The 10,772-nt window shown below is 55.4% G+C and overlaps 1 protein-coding gene across 1 annotated transcript; it reads left to right on the top strand.

Moving 5' to 3' along the window:
- The first annotated feature begins 350 nt into the window (after nt 1–350).
- Nucleotides 351–10,484, top strand: CTU1 (cytosolic thiouridylase subunit 1). Its single transcript, XM_030821915.1, has 3 exons — nt 351–416; nt 4,177–4,705; nt 8,957–10,484. The coding sequence occupies exons 2-3, from the start codon at nt 4,198–4,200 to the stop codon at nt 9,493–9,495; spliced, it is 1,047 nt and encodes a 348-aa protein (XP_030677775.1). The 5' UTR covers nt 351–416; nt 4,177–4,197; the 3' UTR covers nt 9,496–10,484.
- The last annotated feature ends 288 nt before the right edge of the window (nt 10,485–10,772 follow it).

Genomic DNA, 10,772 nt, shown 5'->3' with positions numbered 1-10,772 from the left:
AGGCCCTGTAATCCCTTAAAATCCTATAATAATCCCATAAAATCAGTTAATCAGAATACAACTACTTCGCCCATCCAGCAACCTGCCGGGTGACAGCGCGCTGCCATGACAACAGCAGTACACGCAGCTCCGCCGCTCCCTGCGCCCGCGCGCAGGCGCAGAAAGTAAACGCGGGGGAAATGGGGACAGTGTATTTTGGGAGCGGCAGAAAGAGCAATGCGAGTGTTTCTGGGAGTTGTAGGTCAAGCGGGACCCCGGAGCCGTGGACGCATCCAGCGGAAGTGTCGCATGGGCTTCTGGGAGTTCTAGGCAGGAAAGCCCCAAGACCTTGTGGGAGTGGTAGTCTTGGAGTCACTTCCGTGCCAGGCTTCCGCGTGGTGGGCAGTGTGGGCGTCCCAGCACTGAGTTCTGCCCGGGTGAGTATTTCCTCCTGCGGTGGGTCGGCATGTGGACTCTGGCTCTTTGTTGCGGTGCCGTGGGAGGGTTGAGGGTCTCTCCGAGCGTAAGGCCTCTGTGATTTCCCAGCGCCCGTGTCCCTGAGGACTTGTAGCCAGGATTCCCACTTTGAACGCTGCGGTCCGGTCTGTCTCTTACCGGGCCACTCCCTTCCCCAAGACAGGATAAGACCATCTGCTTGCCCCCGCCCCTATGTTACTATCTGCCTGTCCCCGCCCCCATGCCACACATTATCTGTCTTTTTGACAAGGCTGCAATCCAGAGGCATCCCTGGGGTCCGCGGCCTCTCTTCTGGGAGCATTTATTATTCCCTCATCCTACAGATATTTACTGAGCACCGACTCTGCACAAGGTGGCGGGAGCAAGGGCACCAGACCCACCCTGTCCCTGCCTTGAAGAAGCAGAAAGACAGACCTGTCACCAGTGACAGCTAGTCAGATCAGGGCAGCTCTGAGGGCCCTGGTAGAGGCGCACGACTCAGTGACTAGGGTCCATAAAGTCTTTGAGGGAAGACGCTTAACATGCATGTCAAACCTGACATGTCCAAATGGAATTCCTGGTCTTCTCCCCTCACAAAATGGCCCCACCGTCCCTCCAATGCTCAGGCCAGAACCTCAAAGTTACCCTTCATCACTTTCTCTCGTCATTGCCCCAGTCCCCACTCCAATCAGTCTTATACAAGTCCTGTGGGCTCCACCTTCAAAATAGATCCAAAATTTCACTTCTTCCCACCTCTACTGCCACCACTCCTGTCTAGTGTGCTGACCTCCAGCCTTCTGTCCTTGTCCCTGACAACCAACAGTCCTCCCCACACAGCAGCCAAACGAATCCCACTTTTTTTTTTATTTGAGACAAGGTCTCACTCTATCACCCACGCTGGAGTGCACTGGTGCGATCATGGCTCACTGCAGCCTTGACCTCCTGGGCTCAAGTGATCCTCCCGCCTTGGCCTCCTGAGTAGCTGGGACTACAGGCCTGTGCCACCAGGTGCAGCTAATTTATTAATTTTTTTAGAGATGAGGTCTCGCTATGTTGACCAGTCTAGGAATCCTTTTAAAACATGCCAGATCATACCACTTTCCTGTTCAAAAACCTCCCGAGGCTCCCATCTCCTCCTGAATAAACCTAAAATTCCACATCATGGCCTATGAGACTCTGCTAACTTGTGCAGCCTTGTCCCTTGCGAGGGTCTCCCTTCCTCAGGACGTGGACCCCCAGGACTGGGTGACTGTAGATTTAGGGGGTGAGGAGAGATGAGTCCAGGGTGACGTTACGTCCTGTCCTGCAGATGTGCTGGATGAAAGGTGGTGGCTGCTCTCAGAAGAGAGGGAACAGATGGGCAAGAACAGGTTTCTGCCTTTCAAGGAAGAAATATGTTGTCTGGGCACTTAGGGTCTGAACATCTGAAAGGTACCCCAGCCATGTGGAGGACCAGCCAGGAGGGACATCTGAATATCATGATTCGGAGGCGCTCAGAAGAATGGAAAGAGGCTGGGCACAGTGGCTTACGCCTGTAATCCCAGCACTTTGGGAGGCCGAGGCGGGTGGATCACTTGAGGTCAGGAGTTCAAGACCAGCCTGGCCAACATGGTGAAACCCTGTCTCTACTAAAAATACAAAAAAAAAAAAAAAAAAAAAAATTAGCCAGGCATGGCGGTACACGCCTGTACTCCCAGCTACTCGGGTGGCTGAGGCAGGAGAAACACTTGACCCTGGGAGGCAGAGGTTACAGTGAGCCGAGATTGTACCACTGCACTCCAGCCTGGGTCACAGAGCCAGACTCCATCTCAAAAAAAAAAAAAAAAAAAATTAAAAATCTTAAAAAGAATGGAAAGAGATGGGTGCTAGGCAGGACCTGAGGACATGAAGAGGCCTCCCCAAAAGAGAATTGAGCAGGAAATCCAGGAGCACAGAAGGAGTGAGTCAAAAGTCGGGGGAGGAAAGATTCCAAGGGTTGCTGCTCAGCTGTGACAGATGTGCCTGATGGTCACTGCAGATGAGTCCCGAGGGCTGCTTCTTGGGCTCAGTGGCAGGAAGAGTACTCAGGGCAGAGGGGAGAGCCAGTGCAAACATCTGGAGCAGGAGTATTCCTTGGGTGTCAGAGTAGACATCAAGGCTGAAGGAGAGGAGGTTGGAGAAACAAGCAGTCAGACATGTAGGGCCTCATCGGCCATTAGCAGTTATTACACTACAGTGAGATGGGATCCAGGGGAGGATGCTGAGAAGATTCAGGGCACGATCCCACTGGCTGTTATGTGAACGAGTGTGTGTGGAGGAGGCAAGGCGGGAGCAGGAGACCTGTGGGGAGCCCCATGCAGCCGTCCAGGAGAGAGACAGACCGGACTAGGGTGCTGCCGTGGAGACGGTCCTAAGTGTTTGGCTGTTTTGAAACTACATTCAAACAGGATTTGCTAAATTTCATTTAGGTACCTGGAGTTTGAAAAGGTCCGGACTTGGCATTGCAATTTGGTGCCACCCACTGGGAGCGTGACAAGTGTAGTGAGGGAAAGAGCAGTCCAGGGTCCTGGACCCCAAAGCTTCTGGCCTGAGCAGCTAGAAGGATGGAGCTGCCCTGTACTCCAGGAGAAGCACGTTGGGTTGGAGGAATCAGGAATTTGGGTTTTGAGATGCCTATTAGACATCTGAGTGGCACTGGTCTCTACTTGCATGGAAGTTAGAGACGGTAAATACACATTCACATAAAATAATTCCACACATTGTGGTTAATCCTAGAGGCAGCGTGACCTGCTCTGAATGGCAAGGAGGTGACTGCAGTAGTCCAGGCTGGAGGTGATGGTGGCTTGGGGAGGAGAACTGAGCCTGGGGAGTTTTTATGGGTTCACCAGGCAGGCAGGACCAAGATTTGACTGGAGGGTTGGAGTCTTGGCTGGGTGGGGAAGGATGAGGTAGGAAAGATAACAGATGAAGGTCAAAGATGGGCTGATCCATATCTTGATGAGACCACAGAAGCTTGTGGGGCATTCTGATACCAGAGCAGGGTTGAGTTCAATCTCGGAGGCCCACCCATTTTCTCACCCTCAAAATGTGTGCAGCCCCAGCTGGTCTCCCGAGAGGTGTGATCCAGGCTGCCTGTGTTCCCTGGAGAAGGTGATCACCCTGCCTTTCATAGGATGCAATCAGAACCCATTCCTGGAGACCGTATCCCACCCTACAAAGTGAAATCAATTGGCCTTTCCTGTTTTCCACCTCCCGCCGCACAGAGCTTCAGTCCCCTGGCCTCCCTCTGCCCTTAGCGTCATAAACCCCTCACCTCCCAAGGGCTTTTAACAGCCCTGGTGGCCCAGGCCAATGATACCTACCTTGTCCTGATCAGGGCTGTAACAAGGGTGGCCTCCCTGGAGGTTGTGACAAATGGGCCTTAATATACACCCCCATCCCTCTGGACAGGACACAACCTAATCCTGGGTATAACCTGCTTGTCGCTCCCTCTCTTTACCCATGAAGCCAGCTTCTTAAGCTCCTTCTCTTCTTCGTGCATAATGGGTGCAATCCAAGAAGCCTTCCCTAAGGCAGTGGCTCCCTTACACCGGACCTATTTATAACCGTCCTATCCCCAGCGCTAGAAGAAGCTACTCCACCCGTGCACACGTCTCCCTGGTCTATTCCGGGCAGAGGTGCAATCCAGACAATCTCCCCGATGGCAGGGACCCTGCAATCCGGAATCCATGTGTAACCCACCTCCTCTCTCTCCCTGTCTAGGAGAAGCCGACCCCTCCCGCAATGCCCGCCCCGCCGTGCGCCTCCTGCCATGCTGCACGCGCCGCCCTCCGCCGTCCGCTCTCGGGCCAAGCGCTGTGCGGTGCCTGCTTCTGCGCCGCCTTCGAGGCCGAGGTGCTGCACACGGTGCTCGCCGGCCGCCTGCTGCCGCCCGGCGCGGTGGTGGCCGTGGGCGCCTCGGGCGGCAAGGACTCCACGGTGCTGGCGCACGTGCTGCGCGCGCTGGCGCCGCGCCTGGGCATCTCACTGCAGCTCGTGGCCGTCGATGAGGGCATCGGTGGCTACCGGGATGCGGCGCTGGCGGCCGTGCGGCGCCAGGCGGCGCGCTGGGAGCTGCCGCTCACGGTCGTGGCCTACGAAGACCTCTTCGGGGGCTGGACGATGGACGCCGTGGCCCGCAGCACAGCCGGCTCCGGCCGCAGCCGCTCCTGCTGCACCTTCTGTGGAGTGCTGCGGCGCCGGGCGCTGGAGGAAGGGGCGCGCCGCGTGGGAGCCACGCACATCGTGACAGGTGAGCGTAGTACCGGCCGCAGAGCGGCACTCTCGGAGGCAGTGGGGCGCATGCACGGGCGAGGAGGCGGGACCTGAAAGGGGACTCAGGCGCATGCTCCAGAAGCCGGCGAGGAGACCCTGGTGGCTTAACCGGAGGATCCCTGTACTGAGATGCGGAAGTGCGCATGCTGCAGTTTGGGGCTGGGGCCCTTTAAAGGTTCAAGACGCTGGGGAGACAGAGGGGCCAGGCAGTGATCACAAAGGTTTTTGGGTCTTGGCCACCGTCTTGGTCTCCACAGATTGCCAAAGGGGTGGGAGGTGAAAATCTCTGGAGATTAGATCTCTGGTTCTTTACTTATTTTTAAGTATTTCTAACATGCCTGATCTCTTATGGTCCACCTTTCAGAATCCAGCTCTTACTCTAAAAACTATCTCCATTTCTTAATTCGTTTTCTTAGTTGGCCTGTCCTCTTTGATAAACTTTTTTTTTTTTTTTTTTTTTTTGAGACAGAGTCTCGCTCTGTCTCCGAGGCTGGAGTGCAGTGGCGCGATCTCGGCTCACTGCAAGCTCTGCCTACCGGATTCACGCCATTTTCCTGGCTCAGTCTCCCGAGTAGCTGGGGCTACAGGCGCCTGCCACCACGCGCAGCTAATTTTTTGTATTTTTAGTAGAGACGGGGTTTCACCATGTTAGCCAGGATGATCTCGATCTCCTGACCTCGTGATCCACCCGCCTCAGCCTCCCAAAGTGCTGGAAGATAACTTTTTTATTCTCTCTTTTTCATCCATTCCTTCAACAAACAGATGCTAAGTTTCCGCTATATGCCGGATCCCAACTGTGGCCATACCAAAGTTCTTAACCACTCTGTACTTCTGTTTCACCCCATCCCTAAAGCAGGACTATGAATGGTGCCCAGCTCATAAACTTGTTATGACAATTAGATGAGTCAGTAGAAGTATAACGTTATCTATATTATAGTTATGTTACATAACGTGTATGATATAATGTAGATTACACATTTTATACATGCTATTATCATCATCGTTGTCAGGCTAGGGCTGAGAATACAGTTATGCACAAGTTCCTACCTTCGCATGGTTATCAGGTACAAAATTATAAACATTATACATGTTATTGACCATGTATGGACATGTTATGGACTCTGTGTACACACAGAGAACCCTATGACGTGGAAGGAGTGGGGTCAAGGAACTGTTTTGAAATCTGAAGGCTCACAGTGAAGAGGAAAGGGGGTAAGAATTGGGGAGAGGTTACTGGCCTGTGAAAAGCCAATTTGGGCTACCCCAAGAGGTCCAGTGTGGCTGGAGCCCAGAAAGCAAGGGCAGGGGAGGCTGGAGAGGTGGAAGAGGTCAGGCCTTACCCTGTAGGCTGTGGTGGAACCAGTAAAAGTGACATGAAGAGAGTTCCACTTTGAAAAGCTCACCTAGGCCATGGTGAGGAACCTGGGTTGGAGGGGCAGGGACAAAGCCAAGGAGACCAGTCAGTGGGAAGCCAGCTGCAGTGATGGAGGTGAGAGATGATGGTTGGAGAGAATCAGCACACTCAAAGTGTATGAAGGCAAAAGTAGTTCTTAGTCTGTCATCTGCCACCATGCTAGGTAGGGCCACTGGCTCTGGGGAAGGCTTACTGAGCTTCATTCACTGGTGTGGCCCTTTCCTTACTGAGTAACTTTGGAGAAATCCCTAGATCTCTGTGATTGAAAATGGGAAGAATAATCCTTTCCATACAAGAGCAGACAGTGTATGGAAAGAATGAAAGGCTTCGGCTGGGCACAGTGGCTCACACCTGTAATCCCAGCACTTTGGGAGGCTGAGGCAGGCAGATCACAAGGTCAAGAGTTCGAGGCCAGCCTGGCCAACATGGTGAAACCTCATCTCTACTAAGAATGCAAAAATTAGCTGAGTGTACTGGCGGGCGCCTGTAATCCCAGCTACTCAGGAGGCTGAGACAGAATTGCTTGAACCCGGGAGGCAGAGGTTGCAGTGAGTCGAGATCACGCCACTGTACTCCAGCCTGGGCGACAGAGCAAGATTCCAGCTCGGGGGGGGGAAAAAAGAATGAGAGGCTGCCTCGGGTTTTAAAGTTAATTTGATAGAATAACTTATTAATTGTACTTCTAAAAGTAATGAAGCCTTCCAGAAAAATCCCTGACTTGCAAGGTGATTTCTACCCTTTGTTTATACACTCCATTTTCTTTTTTTTTTTGAGACTGAGTCTTGCTCTGTCCCCCAGGCTAGAGTGCAGTGGCGCGATCTCGGCTCACTGCAAGCTCCGCCTCCCGGGTTCACGCCATTCTCCTGCCTCAGCCTCCCGAGTAGCTGGGACTACAGGCGCCCGCCACCACACCCGGCTAATTTTTTTGTATTTTTAGTAGAGACGGGGTTTCACCGTGTTAGCCAGGATGGTCTCGATCTCCTGACCTCGTGATCCACCCACCTCAGCCTCCCAAAGTGCTGGGATTACAGGCTTGAGCCACCGTGCCCGGCCTATACACTCCATTTTCAAAGGCATAGTATAATAATTGTTGTAATAATTATTACAAAACTGGGCGCTCTTAAGTGGGTTTGTAATGACAAGGTGTGGGGCAAATCCGGTCTCCCCTAATTAATGTGGTTTACAACTTTAAGTCAATAAACATTCAACCAGATGTCGTTTGCAGTAGCAAACATGCTCCTGGAGGCTCTGGGGCAAGGCGGTCCATTTCCTTGCCTTTTCCAGCTTCCGGAGGCTGCCCACATTCCTGGCTGACGGTCCCTTCCTCCATTTTCTTTTCTTTTTTTTTTCTTTTGAGACAGAGCCTTGCTGTGGAGCCCAGGCTGGAGTGCAGTGGAGCGACCTCGGCTCACTGCAACCTCTGCCTCCCAGGTTCAAGAGATTCTCATTCCTCAGCTGGCGTTACAGATGCCTGCCACCATGACCTGCTAATTTTTATATTTTTAGTAGAGATGGGGGTTTCGCCATGTTGGCCAGGCTGGTCTCGAACTCATGGCCTCAGGTGATTCTCCCACCTTGGCCTCCCAAAGTGCTGGGATTACAGGCATGAGCCACTGTGCCCAGCTCTTCCTCCATTTTCAAAGCCAAGGATGGCAGTTTGAGTCCTACACCGTTTGCATCACTCTAACCTTGCCTCTGCCCTCACACCCCCCATATGCAGTAGGCGGGTGGCAAATGAGGTATCCCCAAGTTCCCCAGGGAGCTTCTGTGTGTTCCCCCTCTCGATTCCTGCTGTGTCCACCTCCAGCCACCACCTGGCTGCACCACAGTGCCCGGGGGGCTCCATGGCCCCATCGCCCTCTCCCGGTCTCTGGGTCCTGGCTATCCTATGGTGCCCAGAGGGGCTCCATGGCTCAGGCTCCCCCTCCCCATCTCTCTCTGGGTCCTGGCTGCCCACTATGTTCAAAGATCTCCATGGTCCTATCTCTCCCTTTTCTGCCTCCCTCCTCCACTCTAAGGGTCTTTGTGATTACCTTGAGCGCACCTGGATAACGCACCATTCTGTCCCTATTGTAAAGGCAGCTGATTAGCAGCCCCAGTTCCACTTGCAACCTTAATTCCCCTTTGCCCTACAACCAAACATATTAACAGGTTCCCAGAATTAGGCCATGGATTCCCTAGGCGGTGGGGGAGACAGCAGCCTGCCTACCCCATCAGCTCTCCTGAGAATCTCGGTTAAATGCCTAATGCCATTCTGATTTTTGTGTACAGTTTGAATTACGGTTTTAACTGAGGCTGATAAGGTTATTAGCAGCATAATGCACTTTTACTCCTTATATGAAAGGGCAACTAGCATAAGGTCCGCTATGCATAGGCGGGTGGTACATGAAGGCACCCCCAAGTTGCGCCAGGGGAACTTATGTTTCTCTTTGATTTTTTGTTGTGTCCACCTGCAGCCTGCACCTGGCTGCTTCACGGTTCTCGGAGGGTCTCCATGGCTCGGTCTTCCCCTCCCCGTCTCTCTCTGGGTCCTGGTTGCCCACAGTGCCCTAGGGGTCTCCATGGCTCTCTCTCGCCATCCCTGTCTCTGAATCCTGGCTGTCGCACCATGTTTGGGGGTCTGTCTCCATGGCTTGCTCTCCCCCTCGCCGTCTCTCTCTGGGTCCTGGCGGCCCCACTGTGCCCTGGGTCTCCGTGGGTCTCCCCTCCCAGTCTCTCTCTGGGTCCTGGTGGACCCTCGGTTCCCCGGGGGGGCTCCCTGGCCAGCAGCGCCCTCCGCGCCCCACCTCATCCGCTCCCTTCTCTCCCCACCAGGTCACAACGCCGACGACATGGCGGAGACCGTGCTCATGAACTTCCTGCGGGGCGACGCGGGGCGGCTGGCCCGGGGCGGGGGCCTGGGCTCTCCGGGCGAGGGGGGCGCCCTACCGCGCTGCCGCCCGCTGCAGTTCGCCTCGCAGAAGGAGGTGGTGCTGTACGCGCACTTCCGCCGCCTCGACTACTTCTCCGAGGAGTGCGTCTACGCGCCCGAGGCCTTCCGCGGCCACGCCCGGGACCTGCTCAAGCGCCTGGAGGCGGCGCGGCCGTCGGCGGTGCTGGACCTCGTGCACTCGGCCGAGCGCCTGGCGCTGGCCCCGGCCGCGCGGCCCCCGCGCCCCGGCGCCTGCTCCCGCTGTGGGGCGCTGGCCAGCCGCACGCTCTGCCAGGCCTGCGCGCTCCTGGACGGCCTGAACCGCGGCCGGCCCCGCCTGGCCATCGGCAAGGGCCGCCGGGGTCTGGACGAGGAGGCGACGCCGGGGACGCCCAGGGATCCGGCGCAGCCCCCCGCCTCCAAGGCCGTCCCCACCTTCTAGCGACTTCGGGCCTCCGGCCGGGATCTGATGCTCCGGGGTGGGGGCTGCCTGTAAATGACACTGTGAATAAACCCGTTACCTTACCCGGCCTTCCATGTCGGGTTGGGAAGAAGACGGGGGCCCACTGACCTGAAACCCTGAAGAAGCTGGGACCCCAGACTTCGAGGTCTCAGGGAAGAAGGGTCTCGAACTGGGCTTCTGGCTCTGAGGGAGGAGGGGGCTGGGGGGCCATCCTAGGTCTGAGGGAGGAGAGGGCCAGGTCTAGGGCTAGAGGAAGTGGGGCTGGGGACCCAGGCATCTGTGGCTGAGGAAGGAGGGCCTGGGGTCGTGGACTCCTGGGTCCCAGGGAGGAGGGGGCTGAACACCTTGTGATTCCTGAGAGAGTGGGGGTTGGTTGGGGACCTCCTGCCCAGTGCCTCTGCTGGTGCTGGGTGCGCTCAGCATGGTCCTGACCCTCCTCGAGCACCAGATTCCTGATGTTTCCTGTTTGCCCGCAGTGGAGTAAGCGGAGTGACGTGACTTGATGGACACACGCCATTCACAGCCGCTGTCACAATGCCTCCCTTCCAGCGCTTCGTGTGCAGCACGCGCTGCACCCTCATTTCGTCTCCACCACGGCCTCACTGGCTGTAGCCTGAAGTGGTAAATGGCCCTAAGACACCCAGTCGGAAGGGGTCACACCAAGGGCTCCCTCCAAAGCTCTCGAATATCACAGGTCGTGGAATTGGCCCTCCCCCACCCATCCCCTCTCGAATCTCTCCTGGTATTTCTGTCATGGGTGAAGAGGGGTTGGATGGGCTCCCCAAACCTTGGACCCTGGAGGCAGGGTTGTTTGAGCCTGTCGGTGACTTAGCCTCTTTCATCTCCCATTTCTCCTCTGAAAATGTAATCAGCCCCCTTCCCCCCCCCCCGCCCCGCATCAAGGCACCATTGGGAGGAAATGGAAGATCGGAGAAGTTGAGGTGCTCAATAAATGGTGACCACTTGGACTTGGTCGTTCATGTTACTGTCTGACCACCAGGGGGCGCTGGGTTTCAGGGTTCCTGTCCTGTACAGGTACGGGGAGGTTGTGAGAATCTCAAACTTCCCGGGGAGATGGTGCTGTCAGTCCCACCTCCAGGACTTGCTGGGCTGGCTTCTTGCCAGAAATGCCCCTTCTTCCCATCGCCCTGCTCAGATCCTCCAGGGTCCTCCTAGAAGGCTTCTCAATTCTCTCCTCCCACCACCCAATCCAGGGCTTAGTATTCTCCCAAACCCCTGCTTCTCAGTCCTGTCCT

Source organism: Nomascus leucogenys, chromosome 10, assembly GCF_006542625.1.
Source record: "Nomascus leucogenys isolate Asia chromosome 10, Asia_NLE_v1, whole genome shotgun sequence".
NCBI classification, from domain to species: domain Eukaryota; kingdom Metazoa; phylum Chordata; class Mammalia; order Primates; family Hylobatidae; genus Nomascus; species Nomascus leucogenys.
Note: the sequence above shows the minus strand (reverse complement) of the source record. Positions and strands in the feature narration are given on the sequence as shown.

Excerpts from the sequence above, each read along its gene's own strand:
- CTU1 (XM_030821915.1), top strand. The coding sequence starts at position 4,198 with ATGCCCGCCCCGCCGTGCGCCTCCTGCCATGCTGCACGCGCCGCCCTC. Across the intron at positions 4,706-8,956 it reads AGCCACGCACATCGTGACAG|GTCACAACGCCGACGACATG; the intron begins GTGAGCGTAGTA and ends TCTCCCCACCAG.